General features: G+C 29.5%; 1 protein-coding gene across 1 annotated transcript in view; it reads left to right on the top strand.

The window, feature by feature from the left end:
• The window catches only part of LOC135926748 (uncharacterized), a 61,354-nt gene that overhangs the window by 8,391 nt on the left and 27,226 nt on the right, over window positions 1–25,737 (top strand). The window contains exons 8-40 of the mRNA XM_065462679.1: window positions 379–493; window positions 872–1,116; window positions 1,580–1,904; window positions 2,602–2,779; window positions 4,306–4,508; window positions 4,618–4,728; window positions 4,992–5,096; window positions 5,405–5,589; window positions 6,129–6,407; window positions 8,267–9,087; window positions 9,400–9,537; window positions 9,799–10,169; window positions 10,480–10,962; window positions 11,945–12,188; window positions 12,922–13,157; window positions 13,582–13,801; window positions 13,956–14,066; window positions 14,387–14,525; window positions 17,058–17,317; window positions 17,404–17,477; window positions 17,562–17,612; window positions 17,882–17,929; window positions 18,284–18,433; window positions 18,882–19,032; window positions 19,246–19,685; window positions 21,160–21,297; window positions 21,853–22,015; window positions 22,234–22,403; window positions 22,769–22,907; window positions 23,027–23,986; window positions 24,388–24,972; window positions 25,106–25,293; window positions 25,488–25,703. Coding sequence (XP_065318751.1) covers window positions 379–493; window positions 872–1,116; window positions 1,580–1,904; window positions 2,602–2,779; window positions 4,306–4,508; window positions 4,618–4,728; window positions 4,992–5,096; window positions 5,405–5,589; window positions 6,129–6,407; window positions 8,267–9,087; window positions 9,400–9,537; window positions 9,799–10,169; window positions 10,480–10,962; window positions 11,945–12,188; window positions 12,922–13,157; window positions 13,582–13,801; window positions 13,956–14,066; window positions 14,387–14,525; window positions 17,058–17,317; window positions 17,404–17,477; window positions 17,562–17,612; window positions 17,882–17,929; window positions 18,284–18,433; window positions 18,882–19,032; window positions 19,246–19,685; window positions 21,160–21,297; window positions 21,853–22,015; window positions 22,234–22,403; window positions 22,769–22,907; window positions 23,027–23,986; window positions 24,388–24,972; window positions 25,106–25,293; window positions 25,488–25,703 — 8,242 coding nt within the window. The remainder of the gene's footprint in view (window positions 1–378; window positions 494–871; window positions 1,117–1,579; window positions 1,905–2,601; window positions 2,780–4,305; window positions 4,509–4,617; window positions 4,729–4,991; window positions 5,097–5,404; window positions 5,590–6,128; window positions 6,408–8,266; window positions 9,088–9,399; window positions 9,538–9,798; window positions 10,170–10,479; window positions 10,963–11,944; window positions 12,189–12,921; window positions 13,158–13,581; window positions 13,802–13,955; window positions 14,067–14,386; window positions 14,526–17,057; window positions 17,318–17,403; window positions 17,478–17,561; window positions 17,613–17,881; window positions 17,930–18,283; window positions 18,434–18,881; window positions 19,033–19,245; window positions 19,686–21,159; window positions 21,298–21,852; window positions 22,016–22,233; window positions 22,404–22,768; window positions 22,908–23,026; window positions 23,987–24,387; window positions 24,973–25,105; window positions 25,294–25,487; window positions 25,704–25,737) is intronic.

Here is a 25,737-nt window from a genome sequence, read left to right on the forward strand (position 1 = left end):
TTGAGTTCACGACTCAAGTTTATGACTAGTTCACGACTCAAGTTCATAACTCGAGTTCATGACTCAAGATCAAAACTCAAGTTCAAGACTCAAGATCAAAACTCAAGTTCATGACTTAAGATAAAAACTCAAGTTCGGAACTCGAGTCGTAAAAATGAATCGACTAATCGACTAAAAACTCGACTTGAGTCGTAGTTAAACCGACTCGGATGAGTCGTTTAACAACACTACTATCGTCAATTAAAAATAAATCAAAATTTATAAAATCTACCATCACATTCCTAGCATCCTAGTAAAGTGGCTTCATTTTTGAATTTAGTATTTTCTTTTAGTTTTTTTTGAAATAAATACTATATATATTTTAAATCTTAATTTTAGGAGCAGAAATGATATATCAAAGCTGGCTATTTGTGAAGATTGCGATAAAGCATTCCACACGTTCTGCCTTAAGCCTCCCATTTTAACCGTCCCGAAAATGGGTTGGAAATGCAAAGTTTTTTTAAAAAATAATAAAAAGAACATTGATTGTAATAACATAAATAGAGTTGAATACCAAAAATTTAAGCCCTGCTACTAGACCTATTTTATAGGTCCAACATAATCTGAGAAAAGATTTAGAAATGTTTGTGACTCATTTAATTAGAATTTTTTTTTGAAGATCCGAGGATCCAATTTTATTTGAGAAATCGGTCCATAAATTTTTTTAGATTTGACTTTTGAAAAATACGATATTTAAACGAAATCAATAAGTGCAGAAGTATAATATAAATAAACAACCTTGTTATTTTTTAAAAATAATTTACATAATTTTTAAAACATACTCAAAGATTTAATTTTTATAAATTTTTTTTAATTATTCAATTTACGTTAGAATTGTCGGATCTGTTTAGATTGTGGTACGAGGACACCCGGGGCTGGGTTGAGCAGCCGATGGCACTCCAATTACACCCTTTGCGACAGTTGTTACCAGCAAAGAAATAAAAGTCACAAGTGTTCCGTTTGCAAAAGGGTAGTTGTTCGCATTGAAAAGGCGATAAGTGTTAAAAACGGCGGAATTAACAATCAAACGGAGAGAAACAATGGCGCTTCCATGGTCAAATGCGGGAAATGTGACAAGTAATTACAAGAAAATTAGCGATAATTTTAGTTGAATGCCAAATTTGTTCAGTACTAATTAAATACCATATTTTGCACGAAAATTTATAATTTATTTAAATGGGGTTAATTGAATTAACTACTCCAAGAGTGTATAAAGTAAGGACTATAATAGGGCAGGAAAAAGTATAAAAACTTGTAAGGGACTTTTCCCAAATTTCTTATAAGTTTAGGAATTTATCAGGCAGTTTTAAGTTTAATTAAAAAAAATTAAAAATATAATTTAAATCTACTTCGCTTCACATCCTTTAACATCAAAATTATTTTATTAAATATTTGTTTGTTATTTTATGAATTCTCTTGTATATCATAAAATTGTTAAAATATGTTAATATAATATGTGGCAATGTTATTTTGACATGCTTAGAACAATAAATAAAATGTTTATGTCCAGTTTATTTTCATTTCCCATTAAATTTTAAAGATTTGTTCATAACGAATGCGATACCAAGGCGGCCGAGCACAGTGATTTCTTGCTTAACAATTTAGCCACAAACACGGAGGAATTTATTTGTTCAACATGTTGTAGCGAAGCCCACAATTTTTTTAAAGTTTCCAACAGAATTAAAGATGGCGGCCGGCATGCTAAAAAGATTGGGGTTTCTTGTCATAATAGCAATATTATTCATAGACCCACGAATAGTCCCGATGGGGATATTGGAATTGTGAATATCGGACCTGTAAGTATTGAAGTGAGTGAGGTTCAAAGATATCAAGATAAGGGTAGTGGTGACGATGATTTATTGAAAGTAAATGTATATAATAAATTGTTTGAAAATTAATTTTTGATTGATATTAAATATAACATGATGCGATTGTGAATGATCCATATTTTACAATGATTTATTCAAGCATTCTTGTTTATAATATATAAAAAAATTTTGTTACTTTTTGAATGTTGGGGATGTGAAAACTCAGAATAACACGACTGAGGTGTACTAGGTTTGAACCCAACTGCCATTAATTTTTTCTGAAAAAACCTCTTGGACATGTGTTAGCTTTAGCTTAGGAAAAGGGAAGATTAAAAGATTAAGAAAATATCGGTTAGAGTTAGTCCATAGTAATAATTGGTTGTATATATATTTAAAAAAGTTTTGGATGTTGTCTAAGAAATTGATGTTAACCTTGTTATAATTAATAAATCAAAATTTATTATCAAGTGTCATGTTTTTAAAATTTGATCTTTTAAGATATTTATACACCCTTAGAAAACAATCCATATTTCACAAGGTAGCAATTTGTCGGAATGAAAACCTATTTTATTATCCATTTAACATAAAAATCTTAAATAGTTTGATTATTCTCATTTGAAATACATTAATTTTAAAACCCGTTTTAAGACAATCTCATAAACTGTTTCCCCAACCGAAAATTTATTGATTGTCAAAAGTGAATTTTTTATATAAATTTTTTTTATATAAATTATTTGTATATAAATTTTTTTAGAAAACTAAATCTTCGAACAATCGCGATTATATCAGCCCTCCCGCTCTAAAATTAACTCTTAAAAAACATGTGGAAAACAACCAATACACTGTAGTGGTTCATGACACGGCCATCAATACGTTAATCAATCAGGTGGTGGGTCAATTTCGACAAACACCTGTTCTTATTCCTAGTGGAGGTTATTATATTTGATATGATTTATTTCTGATTTCTGATTAGAAAGATGGTTTATTTGTTCAATAACAACCGAATTATATGTGATTTATGATACTTCTCCTAATTAGATTAATTTAAGATATAAATAATAAATTGGCATATCTTTCACACATACAATCAAATGTTGTTCTTACCATCTGCTGACTTCCCTCTCCGCTATACCATTTATGAAACCATTTCCCATTGGATACATTTGATTGAATTTCTAGTAATTTCTTTGCTATATGCATCACATTGCCAAGCGCCTGTTTCTTTCATATTTAAATCATGCTCTAATCATCACAATAGTCTACATTTTTTTTCCACACCAATACCAATCTGTCATCTAAGTATCTTATCCTTAAATCCCTTTCACTTCTCGTCATTAATATAAGATCATCTTTATAAAAATGTCAATGGTTATCCTTCACCCATCACTTTAGCCACACCCTCATCTGACCTTTCGAAAATAATAATGGATCGATAGGATACCTAGTATTGGTGTTGTTAAATGGATTAAAGCCAATTTTTAAAAACGGCAAACTCCACATTTTAGCCAGAAAATTTATGCCTAAGCGTCGAGATTTCTCTATTTGATGACAAATCTTTGATAATATTTTTTTGGATAGAATATTAAGTTAGCTGTTTTTAAAAATAGGCTCAAATCGAGCCGTTTAATAACACTACCTGGTATATTCCCAACACTTCTTCTGACTATCAATGTTAAAATATGTCATTTCTCATCTTAACCATAACCTATCAAAGAGTAAATCTAATTATCAATAGCCAAATGAATGGTTAGGTTAAAACGGTTTTAAATGGCTATAAACTTTTAAACCGGCTAATAAATATGGTAAATAATTACATTTTAGAATGAACCGTTTTGATATTGTCTAATATTATATTTGAAAAAATATTTTGTTTTTATTTCTTTTAATATTAATTAAAATTCAATTATCAATGGATAGAAAATTCTAACATTAAATTTTTCAAAAAATGGATGGTCTTCTATGTGTGTTCCCATCGAGGTAGCCTATATAATTGGCGTTGATGATGAACCTCTATCTCCAGAATAGGGTTTTCAGTAAGCTTGTGGGTGCAAAGAGACGACTTCCCAAAAATGGTTAAATGGTGTAATTCAAATAAAACGTGATCTTCCGAGATTTCGAAAAAATTGACATACAGGTTTGATCAAAATATTTAGCGTTTGGTTGTTTGGAGCCAACGAGTCGTTAAAAAAATAGTTTCAGATTAGAAATTGACGCCTCTTCTAATATGATATCACCTAAGCTTTTCTGGTTACATCTAAGGAGGAGGCCATATAGTTTAAAAGTTGAGGATATTTGAGCTGGTCTAAGAATCGAGTTATATTGGTTGTATCTAATGATTTGGTCATTACAAGAAAGCGAATGTGTCATTATTGAGTCGACAAAAAATGTTCATATAATTAAATTAATTAAAATATCAAGTTAACAATCATAATCCTCACAATATAAATTATTTATAAAGGTAACGAAATTGGAACGGTAATTGAATTTGATACAAAAACTCTCAATCCTACAAGTGGTGAAAATCTTAAATATTCCCAAAACACCAAAAACAACCAAATTCTCGAAAATAACAGCAATACATCAAACTTTTATAATGCAAGTAATAATGACAGGGGAGGTGGGGAAAGGATAAATAGTTTTAGCCAAAGACAGGATGATGACGTAATAACATTTTTAAAATTCACTTATATTATTTATTTATGTAATGATTCGTTCTTCATCCAATTGATTTATTTATTTAATGATTAACAAATATTTATTACCGAATTAGGCAAACAAAAGTCCCATAGTATTTGACCCTCCTTCAGTTGAAGATGATGATGACGAACCGGCTTACGTTCCTATCCTTTTCTCCAAGCAGGATAAATTTACTTATTATAAAGTATAATTTTGATAATATATTGTTATAAAATTTGTTTATTTAACCATAAAATCTAATATTTAGATATCACATCCTAGCCCTGAATTCAGCCTATCTCCCCTTTCAATTTATTCCACACTTTTTATCTCCACAGAAATTATATTAAATTTTACTAAAAGAAACGTGCCCATTTAATAAATTTATTAATTTTTATATTTCATAAAATTAAAATGAAATAATTTACTTATGGATATGTACATTTTAAAAATACATTAATAATTTAGGATGTATGTGCGTGTTGCGGAAGTTTTGGCGCCGGAACAGACAGTCTTTATGTGTTTTGTTTTCAATGTGGTCAGAGTTATCATCCTTTCTGCGTTTCTGTGGAGGTTTAATTTTATTGTGTGTAAATTTTTTGAAACTCTTTTCTTTCTTCCTTCTTTTCGTTTCTTTCACACATACGCCGAGATATACACCCATCATATTTTATCTTACACCATTTTCTGGAACGGTGCATAAATTTAAAAATTAAATTATTTTTTTTAAAAATTATAAAAAACAGTTCGAGTAAAAAAAGTGATCATTTTAATTATCCCATGTAAATTAATTGCAGCACTGCTCTTTATATAGACCGCCATCTCCTTAAATGTAAGAATAAAAGTAATACTAATGTATGAATTCATATCTTTCAACTTAGAAACTAACGATAAAAATGTTGGTGCATGGCTGGAGATGCTTTAAGTGCATAATATGTGAAATATGCGGTCGCGCAGATGATGAAGCTAGACTTATACTTTGTGATGATTGCGACATAGCTTACCATACATATTGCCTCAAGCCTCCTTTATCCAGTATCCCTAAGGGAAGTTGGAAGTGCCAAAAGTAAGACGAAACATATAATCCGCATTAACAACCCCATTTTTTGAAACCTTTTATCACTTTAAATTTCTTGTCCTTTGAAAAACATGAACATGTTTTTAATTGAACGGTTGCTATGATTGTGAAAGATTTGCAAGATTTATTTTATAGTTTTTATAAGATTGTATCATACATTCAGGTTAACTCATTAAGACTTATATGGCCTTTTATAAGCTATCAGTTTGATCATTTGAATTGAATACTCTAATTCATTTCTATAATATAATAATAAATGAATTCATGACTTATATGGCCTTTTATAAGCTATAAGTTTGATCATTTGAATTTAATACTCTAATACATTTCTATAATATAATAATAAATGAATTCATATATTTTACATTTATCTTAAAATATGGTTTTAAATCGCATTTCCATTTTTTGATCCAATTGTTAAATCGCATTTTACAGAATCCATAGCCTTGGAATGTGTCATTACACTTTAAATAAATGTATTATACCACCACCATTCACTTAAATTTTTTTTTTACAAAAATAAATAGCTGCATATGTTGTGAAACATGCCTTTCTACTTCCCCTGGCAAAAATTGCTCCTGGATAACATCTAAATCTCTTCCAAATCCTCCTTCCAATATTCCCATTCATCTTTCTATTAATATTCCCAACACCAGGAAAAATAAGAATAAGAAAAGCACAAAACAATCATTGTCCAATACAGTTGGTTATGAGTGCGGACCTTGCTCTAGCAGGGAAACCTGCCCGGCGTGCAGAAAGAAATACTCGGAAATGGATATAATTATGGAATGTGGGCAATGTGAAAGGTTTTCTTTTTTTTATTCCTTATATTTGAAAATTTATATTAATATAAAAGCATATAAAAAAATAATATAATTAATAACATTTCAGATTATATTTTGTTCTTGTATAAACTAGGTTTGGGCAAAACTAAATTCAGTTGTAACTGCCATTATTTAAAAAATTTAAAATTTACTGGCAAAATAGGGATTATGGAAAAGGGACCGGCAAAAGGGATTTTATACATAACCATAAAATAAATATAATATAAGGGGAGGGGAGGGGACATGGGTCGGTAATTATAAAAATATGTATAAGATAATGCTTATATATATATATATATTAAACAACAAACAAAAATATAATAGAAATAAAGGATTTTATGTATAAGAAATTTGGGGGAATATTTTTTACAATCAACTAAACCTATAATGGTAAATATGAAATATTACTTAAAAACACCTGACTTGGCATAAATCTTCGGATCAAATCTCGAAATCTAAATAGCTTCCTAGGAATTTCTGTTCTTTTATCTAAAATCGATTAAAATTTAGAGAGTTAATAGCAACTGCTGACCTTTAAGCATTTGCAAGTCTCAAAGTAGTCTTTTAAGTGTTCTTTTAGTTTCTAATGATACGGAATGTCCATATGTGTGATTGATTCATGTTTTTTTTCGTGGGAGGTTTAAGAGATTTTTCCTGATGATAATTATATTAATGGTTTAATTAGACTTCATAGCACAGATAGGACTATGCAGACACCCATCATTTAAAAAAAATATTATTACTTAAAATTCTTATATTTTTGTCTGGATTTTATAATAGCTTAATATTTTTAGGTAAATCTTGATTTTATTTGATAGTTCTTGAATTATTAGGGTTTTTTGTGGCTTGGGGTCATAGGCCCACCTATCATGTGTGTTGCTTTTTTCATCTGTTTTAACATTGATATATTAAACATAAATAAACACTTTTCTATATATCATTTTTATTATTAAAAATGATATTATATTAATATTTGAACCTTAGATAAACATTTATACATCATCAAATAAATTTTTCGTTTTTTGACTCTCTTGCCAAAAAATGTCATAAAATTTTGAATAAAATTTTAAAATAACGATTAAAATCAAGATTAAAAATGAATTTGATTCTAAAATATAGCATATCTAAATTGGTGTTCAGGGGTCCCCATCTAGTCTTTCTGTTTTTTTCACCTATTCTAGGAAGGGGCTTAACACTTCTATTTTGTCATTATTTTTAATTTTTTTATATAAGGGTTTCTATATTTTTTACATTTAGTAAACATTTAATCTCAAATATAAGTGACGTCCAAAGACTGTAACCGGCTCAAAATAAAAAGACCGGGTTGAAAATTGCTCCATTTATTTTTCTGGCTCAGATCGTTGATTTTTTACCATGATAACTCAAAGACTGGGCTGACCTAATATTAAAAGACTTGAACTAAATTCCTTTTTTTAAACTAGTCTTCGGATCATTGGCATTCATTATAAAAATTATCATCAACCTAAATTTTTTAAAATATCAAGCATTATAAACATAATTTTTAATATTTTTTCGCGCTAAGTTATCTAAATCACACGCATATATTTCGAATGAAATTTTAAATGAACAATAGTAAAGGAATGCACCGGTTAGGGTATTTCTCTCACCCCTATTATAAACACTTAATTTAAAGGAGTGAAATTTTTCCACTTTCTTATAAAACTTACTACATAATACCTTTTATCATTATTTGTAGGACCCCAAATTATGTTTGATTATTTAGTCTCCACATCTCAATCCATTGTTATAAAGAATTACTATATATTATATTAATTTAACTCAAACTTAAATTTTAATTGTAAAAAAAATGCATGTGAAAGGTGGATACATGGTGCTTGCGAAAACATAAAGGACGAGTGGGAAGCGGGCCACGCCCTGGAAAAGGGCTTTACTTGCAAGCTTTGCAAAGCTCTTATCAACAAGCATTCATCGTCCCACACCAATTCTTACCATCAACTATGCAGCGATAGTTGTCATATGACAGGCAAAATTAAAGAACTAATCAAAGAATTTAAAGATAACAAAGGAAATAAAGATAATAATTGGATGTTTACACATAACAAACCCATAAAATCGACTATAGAAGAGGTGAACCAAGGCATAAGTATTAAAGGTGAAAATATAAACCAAAATAGTACTTTAAATGATAAAGAAATGGCAGGGATTAAAGAAGTCAAATGTAAAGAGTACAATAATAATGATAATACGAAGGAAAAAAATGAACCAGCCGTTTTAATTAGCTCTCAAGGGGCTTCAGAGACTTCAATATACACATTTCAGGCAGATACTAATCCCCTAATCACTAAAAATAACGATATTGGTAATCCTATCGTTGCGAATATATTCGTTGATTCCAGTAGAATGAAAAATGTTCATAAGAATTACGATGTTAATTCAATGACGTCATGCTCTTATAACACCGAAGTTGCTGTACTTTCTACCCATAGTTCTAGTTTGTCCCCTTGTGTGTCTCAAAATGTTTCCCAAGATTTCGAAACCACAACTATAAAGGACCCATTCGATACCACTAGTCAAATTGATATACTGAAATCGGTTTTGAAAAGCATGGAAATGTTAAACCCCGATTCGACGGGTTCATTGAATATTCCATCATCATTGAGTGTTAATGATAATATTTATGGTATATTTATAAAATCATCAGAAAATAATTTCTATTATATTTTATTATTCACTCCCCTCCCCCTTCATTAACGATTTTATAAAAGAAGAATTTTTTAAATATATTATTTTGTCTAGCATTGTTTTTTGAATCACTGCTGACATCTTATAAAATTTTATAATTAAAATTTTTTGTTTCAATAAATTAAATTGCTTTGCATTACTTCTAAAATCAATCTTTTCCTTTTATATTACAAGTTATAAAATAATTTGAATAATAAATAAAAGATAAATGATGCATGCATACTAACTTTATTAATTATGTAAATTATAGGTGGCGGGAAAGAATTTGATGTGAATATTAGCGGAAATTGCACCAGATTAGATATCATCTCTAACTCCTCAATTAATAATTTTTCGAGGAAAGATGATTTTGTTCTCTCTCCCCAAATTAAGACGCTATCAGAATTAAGTGAGAATTATATTAATCATATGATTATTTACATATTACTTAAAAATAGGAAATTAGGATCAGAATATAGTACATTACTCTGATTAAAAACCTTTAAATGAGAATTTTTCAAAATACGATAATAGTAATTCGCTAATTATTTGTATACATTTTTCTGGTTTATTAAAATATTTCATACTGGAAATAAACGCAAATATTACTTATAATTTATGTTCGCATTTCGCATTAACTAAACGCTTCCCCTCCTTTTTTCTTTTCAAGATTTTGGATCGACTGACATTGCAATATCAAAACAAATTGGCGGCGACTATCAAGATGACCATCACGTAACAACAAAATCTGCCCGTCGAAATTCTAACAAACTTGGTTCAGGCGTGGGCGGTTTCTACGTCAGACCTAAGAAGCAAACCCCGATATTTCCACCCAACGCTACGCTCCAGCATGAGCCAGAAGGTAATCCATCTTCCATCCCTCAAGATGACCACAGTAATACATTAATGGGTAGTGAACTAGATATGAATGCTTATTACAATAGTGAGGACAAAAGTGGATCGGGTTGTGGTGGCATCAAGAGGAAAAGAGCACCCAAAAAGAGGGGGTACTTAGCAGAAAATTATCCTTACTATTTGCAGGTTTTCATTCTTACTCGAATTCCTAAATTAAAAATTATAAACATAGGAAAATAGTTTTTTTTTTTATCTATCATGAAAATATCACATTACCATCTCCATTAAATAAACCTTTAAAATTATTTTACACAACTTGGACAAATTTTTATTTTATCCTCTTGTATCACCTAGGTATATTATCATTTATAATTCTATGCCCCACTATTTTACCTTAAGACAACATTCCAAATAAACTTAAACTCTCTTTATTTTTTTAAAACCCATTTCTAGTTATACTCATTACATTTTTACCTGCATTATAATATAATTTCAGGAATTATTTTTCGGCGAATCGCTTCTCAAATGCCAAGATCTAGAACGACGCCTTCTGATTTTTCGCTCCATAAATCCAAATTTCCCCTCCCATTCTGCAGGGAATCCCAATTTTTCCATCTTTTCGCCTTGTTCGGAGGATGGTAATTATAATTTATCTTCCCTAGAAAATTTCTTTCTAACACACCTTGAACCTATTTCGAAAAACTCATCCAACGATAGCGAAAATAATATCCAAAATACGAATACCCTCGACATTGCCTTAAAAAAAGTGAGCAAACTAACGCTCAACTTGGAGGAACTTCTCGCATTGGACGAAGATGGGAAAAGGCGAGAAATTCAAGATAGCCTTGGAGGGAATTCCGACTTAATGATGATGTTAGCTCACGATTGCTTGCTCGAAGGGGAAACCGAGGATTATCACAGCTTTCCGTATATACCTGGGTGGAAGGGACTCAAAAAGATCATGAGTTTAGGCGACAAGGTTTATTTTAGACTGAATTTTTTTTTGTAAATTAATATTACATTGAATATTGGAGCCTAGTCGTCATTTTAATTTATTTTTGATTTCGATTTTAAAAAAATCACATTATATAAACACAAGATTAAGAACTATATTGTATTGCATAAAAGTTTTTTATGACATTCAATTATTATCAAATATGAAGTTTCATGCACCAATGGTTAATCATTACTAATAATGAAATAAAATTCTCACTACGCTTATTAATTTATTAATTTTACGCTTTTAATAAAATTTTAAGGATTGCGATAAATAAATTAACAGAAGGTATTTTAAAATAAAATATAATTAAAAATCTGAAAGAAAGAAAAATACTAAAAATTTCATAAGACTTAAATCACCACTAGTCTAACTAAAAACAATCAAATGCATTCAACCAGCGTCTACATGACAAGATATTCACTGGAAGCAACCCCTTAAAAACCTATATCTGCCCCCCCCCCACTTAAAATGCAGGGAAATTCTTACATTATAATTATTATAATATCCCCTTCATAGTTTTTAAAAAGAATCGCTTAGATTATCAATACTCTACTACCATAAAAAAAGTGAAGATAAAAGAGTTATTATTTAGATATTGAATATAATTGAAAACCCCCTCATACACAATGAATGCATAATTATAGTATATTGTTTGACATAAATTTAAGTTTGCTGAGAGAATGTCTAGCCCAGCAGAAAATTATCTAGATAAATTTTATTTGAAAATTAATTATTATGTATAAATTGGTCGATGTTTAACAATATTTTTATATTATTATAGATCTATAATATAAGTATGAAATAATTTATTACAGCAATATATTTTGCCCTATTTAATCTAAAAATTAAATCGATAAACCCACCCCCACCTGCTCATATAGACGCTGCACTCAACTAATGCTAAAAACATTAGGTAAGAGGAAAATTTTTTAACTATGGTAATTTGATTTAAAACACTTAGGATATAACAGAAAAAGGAATAATGGATATCATTTTTCACACGAACACAATTTCCGACACGAAAACGAAAGTTAATCGTCAAATTTTGAAGCCCTCTGGTTATTTCGAAATAGCGGCCGTGCTAAAGAGGTTGTCCCGGCCTAAGTTCCCATTCAAATTCCTCCTTCCTCCACAGCCGACAAGAATCAACAAGTCTAAATATATGCCAGAAATAGCCGAAGACGCTAGTATAATTGCAGTGAACGGTAATGTGATATACAATATAATGATTTGATTCTTTTCTTTGAAATAAATTTTTAAAAAATAAATATTTTAAGCTAGTTTGGAATTTGGGGATGAGGAACCGGAAACCCATTATAAAATGAGTAATGTTATTTTTAGAATTTGATAATGCAAAAGAAATACTAATTTGAAAATTATTCCCGTTTGGAAAATTATTAATATATTATAAATAAATGCAAATAAATGGTTGTTTTTTCAATGACAATTTGTGGGTTGGGAGTTTAGTTTAGCCGTTTAAGTCAATTTTTAGTCGGTTAAAAAATTGGCGAAACCGAGTTTTTAGTCGGAAACTATCACTTTTGCCTCAGGGGTTTTCTTAAAAATATAGCAGCTAAAAAGTATAAATGAAAACACCTTAACAATTTTCTCCGATACGCGCATATATAATGTGCTATATTCCGATATTAAGCCATTACCCAACTCTAGCTGATATCAAATGAATTAAGGGATTGGTCGACTTCTGGAAGAGTTATTATTTTATGACCCTTTTTTCCCAACAATTTACACTAGATTTCTCTGTGTAACGAGGTTAATATATAGAAGATACGGGGTAGGGCATGATTTGGGGGTAAGGGGAAACCTCTAAAAGGATTTTAATTGATCCTAAACCAAACCGTAAATATCATCTTCCTTATAAATTTCAATTTTTTGAACTCGCATAAAAAATATACTATAACTATAATAAAATATTCAAAGATGATAAAAATAGTAAAGCCCTAAACCAGAAAGACACTAACGTCGAAATATCTAATAAAGATGACCACCGCAATATAATCGATTCTATCTCTCAAAACGCCGAAAACTCGAATACAGATAGCAACCATCACATTACTATCACTAAGGATCACATGCACCTACCTAGAGGAAGGGAAAGGTATCCTTACATCTCAATGCAAAAGCGAGAAGATGAAGCTATGATTGATGTTAAACAGGTGTAGCTTATGGTTTATTAAATATAAAAATATAAGATCTAAAAAAGTCCTAATTTCTACATTTTCAAATGATATTTCAACCTTTGCTGAATTTCATCTCTTATATTTTAAAATTATTATCAATTATAAAATTGATTATTTAAAATATATTTGGAACTTGTGGCCTAGGTAGAAAATAAGCGCTCACATTATACATTTAATTTATAAAACTACTTAATTTTTTTTAGAAACCTGGACCAGAATCTCTTTTTTTTAAAAAAAACCTTTGGAACCAGAACCTTTATTACGAAGTTTGTTTTAAATTGGCTTAATTCATATTCTTTAATTTTGGGCTAGTCTCGACCCAAAAAATATACATTGCGATTATCTCAACAAGCCCATTTTGATATTATATAATACTTTTTTCATTATTCTTTATATTAAGTTAACGCATAAACCATCTTATCACCAATACCTACAACCCCAACATGCATCACCACAAGCGGGATACAAATTAAATCAACAGACCAAACTACAAATCAATAATAATCAGGAAAGACCTCAGGCCTCCTCCTTTGTAAAACAAATGCAGCCATCTCATAACATGTTCGACGGCGAACCTCGGATTATTAATAGCTTTATCAAAGGGGAAGGGATAATGGAAGGTATTATTGATTCTTGTCTTACTAATTTTATAATAAATGATTTATAAAATATTATTCTTTATCTAAATGAGTGAAGGAAAGGATAAAGAATGAAGTAAAGAAAGAAGATAGAGGAATTTTTTTTATATTGTATATTTTAAAATAAAAATGGTAGCGTTACCTCAAATGAACAGTAACGACGTGGAGGAGTTATTAGGGCGCGAACCAAATTTCGATAATGGCAAGGAATTAACTTCCAACATCATCTATCCTCCGAATAATTATAGTTTGCCACATTTTATCATCTTGATTTTTTTAATTCGAAAACATTTTAGATTTTCTAAAAGTGCATATTCATTTGGAAAATAATGTGTATGAAAATAATTTTATTGTTTAATTTGAGGGCTTAAATTATGTTTTATTCATATTTGAAGTGATCAAATTATATTTAACCTAGTACCAACAAAGGATCATGAACATAAATGCTTAACTACCCCAATAAATTTTCCTAATTTTGAAAAACAGTTACTTCTTTTGCAAAATAATTAATGACACCTCAATTTTTACTATCTTATAAGTTAAAACAAATGATATCTCCTTGTTTAGGTCTATGCAACCAAATTTACGTTAGTCATGCCAATTTAAGTCAGCGTTATTCGTCGATGTTCAATAATCGAATGCAAGCAACAAAAGAATTCTCCACCTTTTTTAGACAAGATGTGCCTCCCCAACACGCCTTAGCTGAGTAAATTAAATTAAAAATTTAAAGTAACTTCGGATTGGAATAGGATGGGAGAGTTCTCGATAGTAATTTTCAGAGTTTTGAGTTAATTACAAAAAAATATCTAGACCAGCTTGTAGTATACAGTTATGACGCAGAAAGTTTAATATACAACTCGAATTCATGTTCTCTAGTTTACTTCGAGCCTTTTTTTCTTCGGATGTATCGTTTATTACAATATTGACTAATATCCTGGTAAAAACTTAATTTTGATGGAAACGCGATAAAAAAATTTTAAATCCCCTTGGTAAATAAAATATGAAAAGTCACTCATTTTTTCAAAAAAAATAATTAGAAATTGAAGTTTTAGGAACAAAAGGAATCATTTTTTAATCAGGTTTGAGTCCGCCCGAGTTTTAAAAATTGTTTATATAGATCTTTATACTCTACATATTATTTTGAATAAAATGAACGATCTTACTGGTTTAACATAATTTAACGGCTTGATATTTGAGTAATAATAAAGGCAAGTTTAATAGAAAATAGTTCTGTATACGTTACATCTGAAAAAGGAACGCGTTACCATTACCCTTTCCCTTGTGAAAAAGGAACGCGCGTTACTGACTATTCAAAAAAGTACTTTACACTATTATATACAAACAAGAATAATATATTATAGGATAAGATATTTTTTATAATAGTTTATTCTTCCTATATATGATATAAATGGAATTATACAAGAATAATATATTATTTTATTACAAGATGAGATACATATTTTTATAATAATTTTAATTTATTTTTAACAATTGATTTTCAAAATTTTGATCAGATAAACAAGAGCGTTTAGTGTTCAACACAACTTTCACAGTGTGGATGGGAGGGTTGTGTTAGTGATTTGCATCGGGCCTAATTTTTAAAGCCCGGCCCAACCCGAGTTTTTTATAAAGTTTGGCCCAACCTGAACCCGAAATTTTTTTAAAAAATTTTGCCAGCCCGACCCGAATTTTTTTAAATATAGAAATTGATTTTTATAATTACTCAAATAAACGATATATGTTATATGGCGTCTACTTTCTATAAATAAAGTCAATAAAAAAATTCAACATAAAATGGATAAATTTAGATATATTTTAAAAAGTTTCTAAGGCCCAACCCGACCCTGCCCGAATTTTCTTAACGGGCCGGGCCTACATTTGCAGAGCTCTAGGTTGTATTATATTTAATAAATAAGAAACTTAATAGAGGGAATTTATTAAAAATTAAAGAATGATCTTTATTTTGAAAAAAGCTTAATAAATCATCTTCAATAAAATTTTTATTCAGATCCTCATCGAAAATGAATTTATCTTTATTCAGAAAAGTATCTAGTATGTGTTTTGTTTTTAAAGGAATCAAACCTACTTTTTCTTTATCAAATTTCTCAAACTGAAATAAGTTCAATCTTTTTTCTTTCTTTGACCTTTAATTTTATCCAGCGCCAATCCAATTTAAATAGCGGGTGTATTATTGCTGAAAGTATATTAATCTTTATAGAAATTGTAAGCACCTTTTATCTATTTCTTGAAGGATTGCATTAATAAATGGCTTAAAACATGTGAAATTTTTTACCATTTTTTAACTTATATTATAATAGTGAGAGTGAGATATCCCTAAGCCAAATTTTCTTCGCAAATCGAAAGAGTCGTAGCAACAGGTCCATAACCTTTAAAATCAATATATATATATATATACATATCATATTTTTTAATTGACAATAATAACCATATAATATTCATCTATGAAGGACTTGTCATTACCTGAAAATATCTGTAATTTGGATTTATTATTAGATTCGTCAAATTTGTGGCCATTCTCCTTAATTATTTAATAATTTAACAAAGTTATAAAAAGAGCTCCATCTTGTGTAACCGGTTTAATAAGATATCTTCCCACTTTTCCTTAAAAATAGCTGAACAATTTGCTGCCCATGTTTTTAACCACAATTGAGGTTGAAATATTTGAGTGTGGACACAATTTACACTTACAAAGTGTAGACTTTGCACCCTTAATTTTCTTTATTGATGTAAAAAAATGGTTAATATTAGGGACAGGGCAGAGTTAAATCGTCTCCATATGAAAGAATTATGTACAATTGACATAATATACTATATAAAATATAATATTAGAGAAATATAAATTAATATACCTTGATTGATTCAATATTAATTAGATTAACAATCTTATCTGAAAATTTAACAACTAAATTTAAAATAAAATGAAGGAATTTGATGTTTGATCTGAATTAAAAACTCAGCTTACATTATTTACAAAATTTAAAAAATAAATAAAAGTAATTTTAAAATACAATAAAATATGTTTTTCCATATTTAAAAAAAATTTTTTAAATGACATTTTTTGCGTTACCATTACTCAAAAAAAGAAACTCTTTATCTCTAGAAGGTAACGAATGCGGTTCCTTTCAAAATGGTAGCACCGTTAGTAACGACGTTACTTTTTTGGCTTTACTTTACAGCACGAATAAAAAATAATTATTAAACTAATAATATCACAAAGTCCCTATAATGTTCATGGCCGTTCTATCAGACCCCCTAAAAATGTTGACCCTCCTCCCTGCCCCACGTTTCTTCAATCACATGCTTCCGCAATTTTTTCTCGCGACCTCGATGAACTGTGCGATAAGGACTCTGGGCCCAGTCACACTCAGAGGAATTTAGCGAGATGGCAAAGGGACGAATCACTCGGTATTATGGCAACTATATCACCCGTCCTCTACGCTAATCTCATGTATCCGAGCCTTAAAAGGGAAGTTCCAGGTAAATATTTTATCCGATATAATTTCCAATTCACTATCCAGCTTAAAATGCTTTTATTGTGATTCGACATTTTTTTTCCACAAAAGATATTTTAGAACGTTCTAAGCAAATGGCCAAACTTTGGAGAAACGTTTTACCAGAAGACAGAATTCCTTATTTGGTATATAATAATCTTATACATATCTCTTTTCACCTTGTAGATAAGTCTCTTTACAATAATCTAAATTTCATTTTTTTATAATAGCAAAAAGCTCGCGAAAATAGAGCCTTTCTTAGACTCCAAAAATCCCAACAAGTATTATTACTATTCAATATGATTTTTTTTTGAGAAGTTTTTTTTAATATCTCCTCTAAAATTGCTTAGTAATTAATCATTATTATTAAAGTATTAGTCTTTGTTTTTTTAAATTTTTCATTTCACTTCTTGCATTATTTCTTTTTTTTAAAATTGTTTTATAAATATATAAATTTACCAAAAATTATGTAAACGAAGCTACAAAGGAAATCAAAAAAATGAATTTCTTTGAAAATGAATTTTATGACAAAAAAATAATTAAATATTAGAAATCGTTGGAGCATCAATCCATAGCTAGCGTCACTACTTCAAATAAAGTTTTTATACATTTTTACATTAATTTTATAAATATTCTTCAGAATTAAACCAAATGTTACCAATATCAAGTTAATATTGGCAGATTCGATTTAACATATGAAAAATATATATAGTGAATATAATAAACCAAAAATATACCAATAAGTATATAAATTAAATGGGCGAAAATATAATTACCACATCTAAAAAAAAAAATTCCATGATTCAATATTTTATAAATAATTTTTTATCCCCCATTTTGAAATATCTGGTCAACCTATTTAACTATATCGGCCAATTCGGTTCATCCCTAATTAAAAAAAATGTATAAATTATATAAATAAATCTTGCATTTTTTTTTCCTTTAATTTAAGAATACGACATCAGAAGATCTCATTACCCCTTCCCCCATTTTCGTTCAGCCCCAAACATCGAGCAAGGTAACGCATTTAGTAAAGGATAATGGCGACGATGGTCTATTTAGATTGGAATCAAGTCTGCCAATAAAAATAGAGAGAGAAGATGTTAGTTTTTATACTTTTATGTTATATATATATATCAATTAATTTCACTTGACCCTCCGGACCATTCTTGGGATGTTTAATTTCATTTAGATGATGCAATATTAACTGAACGTTCACTATAACACGGTGGTGTTTATTTTAAAGTTTATGTATATTTTTTTATTGGTTAATCAATTTTGTGATTGAATTAATTGATTCCAGGTTAGAGTTGAAGAATTATTGCATCAAGATGTTAAAATTTATGTATTTTTTTTAAAGTTATAATCAATTTTGCTATTGAATTAGTTGATTCAGATACAGTTGAGGAGTTATGACATCAAGATGTTGAGATTTATTTTATTTATTTTGAGACTTCATCCAAGTGAGCGAGAGGCAGTTAAATGGCGACGATAATGTTATTTGGATTTAGTAATAAAACCACGTCTTTCCCTTTCATCTTTCATTAAAGCCTTTAACCACTCACTCAAGTCAGCTCTCGTTTGATGGGGATATGAATATTATTGGCAATCAAAATTTCAATACCACCTCTTACTTTAAAGAAGATAGTATTGCGATAACCCCAATCCAATCTCACACAAACTCTAATCACGTTATCAAAGGTATACCGATTATATTTTAAGGCTAATATTTTTTAGCTCTAGAAGTAAAGAAGTACAACATGGCCATTTTTATAATAAAGAATATTTAAAAAATCCTTTTAAAATAGGGTAACCATGGCAGAAAGATAATTGCTATTAATTGGAATTATCAAAAACTCTAAATTTGTAGTGACCATTTATATATTTTAATATTCATATTTATTGTTTTCCCAGTCGAAATAAACTTGGATCCATCTCTCACCACAAATTCTCCTTCTCGCACAACTAATTCAACTTACGCGATAAATCTACCATCTGCACCGTCAATTCATATAGATGCAAGTGATACGCTAACAGAATGCCCCTCCATCACTGCTGCCTTATTATCATCACCCCGGATATCTGAAATGTGTTCTGACATAACAAATTTAGCCACGTCTCAATACCAGAATAATTTTGATGAACACGATTCCTTATTTCTCTCAACCAAAATTATTTTCGATGGAGAAAACTTCAACTCTAGCGATATTAACAATAGCAATATCGCCCTTTATGAAAAAAATAACCAAAACTTAGTCGAGGATCCCGTCATAACGGCTTACGAAAGTGACGTATTGACTGGTCAAAATCTTGAAACAGCTGATAGTCGTTTCCGTTACGATGACTTTTGCAATGTAAATAAGAGATTTTTCACAGTTATTATCTATAAAATGAACCATTCGAGAAATAGAAACCTAAGTTATCACCAATACAAAGTAGGCCTCCAAAAATGCAAATCGAATAGTAATATTATTTGTATGAGTCAAATAATAATAATTCGATTGTTTAAATTTATTGATTTTTTAGTATAGATTTTATGCTTTATTAAGCATATTATTGCCAAAGTTTCTAACCGTTATGTTTAACGGCTTAGTAACATGAATTAGAAAATGACAAATTAAGTAACATTACATAACCACATAGATAATATCTGTATTATTACTTTAAATTATGCAATTATTTAAAATAACTAAAATTTAAAAAAACTGAACTTGAAAGTTTTTATGACTTTTACTTACTAAGGTTTTAGTTTTCTTAGTTTGATAATAATATTTTAGGTTTTATAGGATAGTTTATCGGGGATCAAGCAAGATATAAACATAGAGATTTCTTCTATTTTATGGGAGAAATTGGCAAGTGTTGTATAAAGTTTTTAATGATTTCATTCGTGTTTTTTGAGAAAAATAAATAGAATTTTACTAAAATACATCTTCATTTTTTAAACAATAGCTCTATTTTTGATAATTATAAAATTGTAATATATTAAAAAAAATTTGCACACATAATGGTTAAAAATAAATAATATATAGCCTAAAGAGATAAGATAACATTAAAGAAATATTATTTATTTAATATTTATAAAATCAAAATCTATATGAGCCTATATATACAGGTTTATTTTTAAAGGTTTCGGTTAGCTTCTTTAAATTTAAATTGCATAGGTTAGATTCATTTTCGGTCTGACACTCTGGTTCAAACCCGGTTATCGCGTAGACACAGCTAGGATTTTCCTAAAACACGGGGTTTCTTTTGCGTGACTTCCCCCATAAATTTTAAGGGGCCTACTATTTTCAGGCCCTTAGTCATGTTATTATATTATCTTATAAAAATAATTTGCGTTTTACAATTTTTTTTATTTTAAAAGACTTTTTTTTAATTTATATTGTCGTCTTCGCTAGCTATTAAAAATATTCATATTCACACATTTTTTTACAGGCATTAATAACAAAGCATTGTTTTTAAAAAATGATCGCATTTTTTAAAACTCAGTCTTAGTCATTATTTTAAATGATTATTAACCTATTATTTAGATACTGATGATGATTCACAAATTGGGGAATAAAATTATTTCAATTTAATTTTTACTAAACATGATATATCCTTAATTTGTATTTTTAAATAATAAACAACATAATAAAACCAATATTAATAATAATATTTATTTCTATAAATAATTCTAATGAGTTATAATATAACAATAATAACTAATAAATAAAATATTTTTTATTAATCAGAAGACTTGATCATCAATAAACACCTCTCACTGTGACCTTTTATAAAGCATATAGAAATTTTGAAATAAATTTTTTATTTTCTCTTTCATCTAAGAATATTACATCCGAAGATCTCAATACCACTTCCATCCGCCTCGTTCAGGCTCAACTTATAAACAATACACCGGATTTAGTAAAAGATAGTAATGCCAATGATCAATTTAGGACAGAATCAAATTTGAAAATTGTAGATGTTAGTTTTTATATTTTTATGGTTATTGCTAGAATCTCCTGCTAGAACCCTCCAAGGGTAGCTGATGTACATTTTATGATAATTTTGTTTATAAATAATGTGGTGAGATTTTAAAGTGTCAGTTAAATGTTATCTATAACTAGGTGGTGTGTATTTTTATGTCTATGTTATTTCTAATCATATGTTTAGTTTTAAATGACCCGATTAAGATTTTAGCCAAAATAATATTACGCAAACCTCGAAATTTGGCAAATAGAGATCCAAACCTTTTTGACATATATGAGCAAAATCTTCGGTCGGTTAATAGAATATTATTTTATCTAAAATCTTAATCTGTCCGTTTTAAAAACTCGACCCAAATCGGGGTCTTTTAACAACACTAAATACGAATTAATTATAGGATGGAATTGGCGATGTCAGTTTTAGACTTGTATTGTTATTTTATGAAGATTTTATTTATTTTGGATTCACCCACATGGAATCAGTTAAACTAATAATGAAATTAAAAAAATACTATAGTCCATTATTTTCCAAACGAAAATCATTATATTAAAGCATTTAGCTACTCCATCATGCCAACCTCCGTTTGATGGGAATATGAATATTACGGACGATCAAAATATCGATACCACCCATGATACCAAGGAGGATAATATCGTAGATATCGCGGGAAACCAACAAATCCAATCTCTAATAAATTCTGATCACGTTATCAAGGGTACGATTATTATATTTTCAAGCCAATATTTTAAGAGCAAGTGTAGAATATTTCAACATATATCACTTTTTGACTAGAATATGCCACATTTATAATTCTTTAAAATAAAAATTTAACTTTGATAATAAAATAATCAGGGAAATGGAATACGGTTTCTACTAATAATATTAACAAAAATAACGGATAAAAGCTATCTTAATATTTTTTTATTTTATCAGTCGAAATGAGTTTGGATCTACCTCTTATTGTTAACACCTATTCCTCTTGCACAACAATGTCAACCAATTTGATAAATTTGCCATCTACGTCATCAGATCATATTGGCACGGCCGATAAACTACCACAATATTCTTCTACCGTCACCCTATTAGCGATGGAGGAAAAAAATGTTAGTTAAAAAAATTTTTTTAATGCTTATACAAAAATTTCCCCTGGTGAACCCTTCAAGGGTGATCTTGGACAATTATTTAGGTAAATATGATAAAATATTAATATGGTAACTATAACAACAAGATGCTGTTTAGTTTTTAATCTGGGCTCTTTTTAAAAGGTATCTTAAATCAATATAATGATTGAATTAAATGATGTTAGATTAAATTTAAATAATCCGACTGTTTAGATTTATTTATTTTGAAACTCATCTACCTGACTGGGATGTAGTTTAAAGGTTTTCTAAAAAGATTACTTTACATCTTTCTTTTTTTCCCAATGATATCATATATAATCACACATTAATTTATATATTTATTAAAGCCTTTGGCTAATCCTTCATGCCAGCCCTCTCTTGATGGTAATATGAATTTTAAGGGCGATCTAAATATAGATACAACTCATCACTTTAAGCAGGGTAGTATTGATGATGTCCCGATAAACCAACAAATTCAAATCAAGGGTAACGATTATATTTTTCAAGCCAATATTAATTATAAGCCTAGCTCATATTCCATGATAAAATAATATTTTAAACTCTAATTTATCTTGATTTAATATTATTATTTCTTGTTTTCTAAGTCGAAATGAACTTGGATTCGCCTCCCACTGTCAATACTTCTTTCTTTTGTGCAACAAATTTAACCAATATGATAACTCCTCCAACTACGTTATCAATTCTTATAGACGCACCACCTCAATATTCTTCTATCACGGATACCTTATTATCGCAATCCCGGATAAATGACATGGATTCCAAAATAAATAACATAACAACGTCTCGATATCAAAATAATTTTGATTCGTATGATCAACACACCTCTTTTTTTTCAGCCAAAAATATTTTAGATAACTCTAAAGATATAAATAATAGATTCGCTCGATATGAAAGAAATAACCAAAATATAGTCGGAAATATTCCCGCCATAACGGCCAATGAAAAGTACCCAGGGACTATAGTCGATAATCGTTTCCTTTATGACTTTCGCAACTTAGATAGTGAGAGGGGAGGCCAGTTTAATGACCAAGACGAAAGCATGTTTATGGGTGCTCAAATAGGAATTGAACAGCAACCAAAATACCCTTTTAAATCCCCCGTGGCACACTTCCATTCTCTCCAACACAGTGGATTCCCGGCGCCTTCGTTATCTATCCACCATTCAGCTGTTTTACCGATTGTACCTCCCCCTTCTTTTTCTCAACATATTCGCCAATTTTACGAACATCAACAACCTCCTTTTTATTCGGCTAAACATAAAAACAACGCGTTGTCCCTTAACCACCAACTAAATAACGTAGCAATATTCGATAATAACGCTTCCGCCAATAATAATATGCTATACGGTACCGTTAACATTGACAATCTTAATTCGACGAATAACATTATCAATAACGAGCCTCTTAATCTGACTAATAATATACTTAAAAATAACATTTTAATGCATATCAACAATATTAAGACGGAGGAGAGCGAACAATTCGAATACAACAAGTATTATCATTTCTCCAACCGGTCTAGCCAATTGTTAGATGATATTCTTAGTAAAATTATAATTACTTTCATATTTTTTACCTCATATCTTAAATCTTAGTTTTTATTTAGGAAATATTCATTTAAAAGATAAGTTCATATTTCCATAAATTTTCAATTTTTGAAATTATGTTTACCGAAATCCACAAAAAAACAACGGAATCTAGTTTTTTACAAAAAATTTTAGCTTAGAAATGTCTAAGAAATGGCATAACCTTCTAAAAAAAAATTCACATCGGAAGGCTTAATTCGGCACATATCTTAAGAATGAGCCGATTCTAAGACACTTTAAAAAATATTTACATAAATAGAAGTTATTAATTTTTTATACAACCCTATTAAATTTTGAATTTGTTTTGACATTATTAATATATATTTCTTTTTAATAATTTAAAACGTAATTTTTTAAAAGGCGATTTAAGTTCTATCGAAGAAACTAAATCTATATTCAAAGACGTTTCCCAAGAGCCGGGTCCCTATAATCCTGGCCCGATCAATGACAACAACGCTTACAACCTTCAAAAACTTCCCCCTAACCCTTGGGCCCCTACTTCTTTTGATCCTCCGCCCGTCAAGAAAATGGCCATTGGGGGAACCGCTTGGAACAACCATAGTCCTTACAATTATAATCATTACAACATGGGTGACGCCCCCCTTAATTACGATAAAAATAATGACATGCTTGATACAAATAATAATTTTTACAATAACCCCCGAGGGCAAGTCTTAGTTGGGCCAGATACAAATACAAACTATCCCTCTGATTTCATTCACCCAAATTATACCCATCCTTGTGTTAACCCTAATAATTCTGCCAACGATAAATTCAAAGAGACCAAACCAACAGTCATTTATAATGCCGGGATCAAAAAAGAGTTCCTCCAACAGCCCCAGCAAGAAGGGATGAGCAAGCTAGATGACGAGAACATAATGGGTCAGATTGATTTCGAAAAATTGAACGAGGCCTTTGCTACTCGGTCCTTCGCCACTCCGCAGGGTTAGTTGAATTACTTAATTTGATCAAATAATGGTTTTTTATAAAAAATTAAGATAGAATAATGATTTGATATGTATGTATATTAAAATTTAGGTCTGTTTAAAAATATATATATATATGATTGTTTTCTCAGACCGATCATCCCAAGACTCTTTTTCCATCCCCGGAACCCACCTCATGCTAAATCAATCTTCACCCACTTTCGATAGCGACTCCCCCCAGAAGCACCACCGGTCGAGCGAAGAATACCGGTCTTGGTTATATAAGAAGGATCAGACTTTACAAAATTCACTATCCAATTTATCCTCCGATATCGCCAAAGTTAATAATTTTGTATGGCATAATAATCTAAAGTCTAATGTTTATGCAAAGGTATTTCAAATTTTAATCATCGGTTACATTATATAAAAAAATCCTATTTTTCAATGGGCCAATAATGAGCTACTTATATAATATTTTTTACTCGTTAAGATTTAGCAACCTGAATAATTTCACTATATTTTATTCTTATTTAGTTAAGAAAACGCAAAAAGAGCTTGGCCTCCAAACAACGACAACTTAAGAAAAGTGGGGGAGGTATTCCCATTACGCTTCCGCTTCATGAGTCCCGTGAACTTTTGGCTCTTGTTAATGACATAGGCGGGATGCAGAAACGAATAGAAGGATTGAGAAAAGAGATGAAACAACACAAGTCTTTATTGTCCGATTGGCAGGGCAAAAAGGAAACTAAGGTATTTGAAAAAAATTAACAAAGAGTCAGAAAGA

This window comes from Gordionus sp. m RMFG-2023, chromosome 3 (assembly GCF_954871325.1).
Source record: "Gordionus sp. m RMFG-2023 chromosome 3, tfGorSpeb1-WG-v2, whole genome shotgun sequence".
In the NCBI taxonomy this organism is placed as follows: Eukaryota; Metazoa; Nematomorpha; class Gordioida; order Chordodea; family Parachordodidae; genus Gordionus; species Gordionus sp. m RMFG-2023.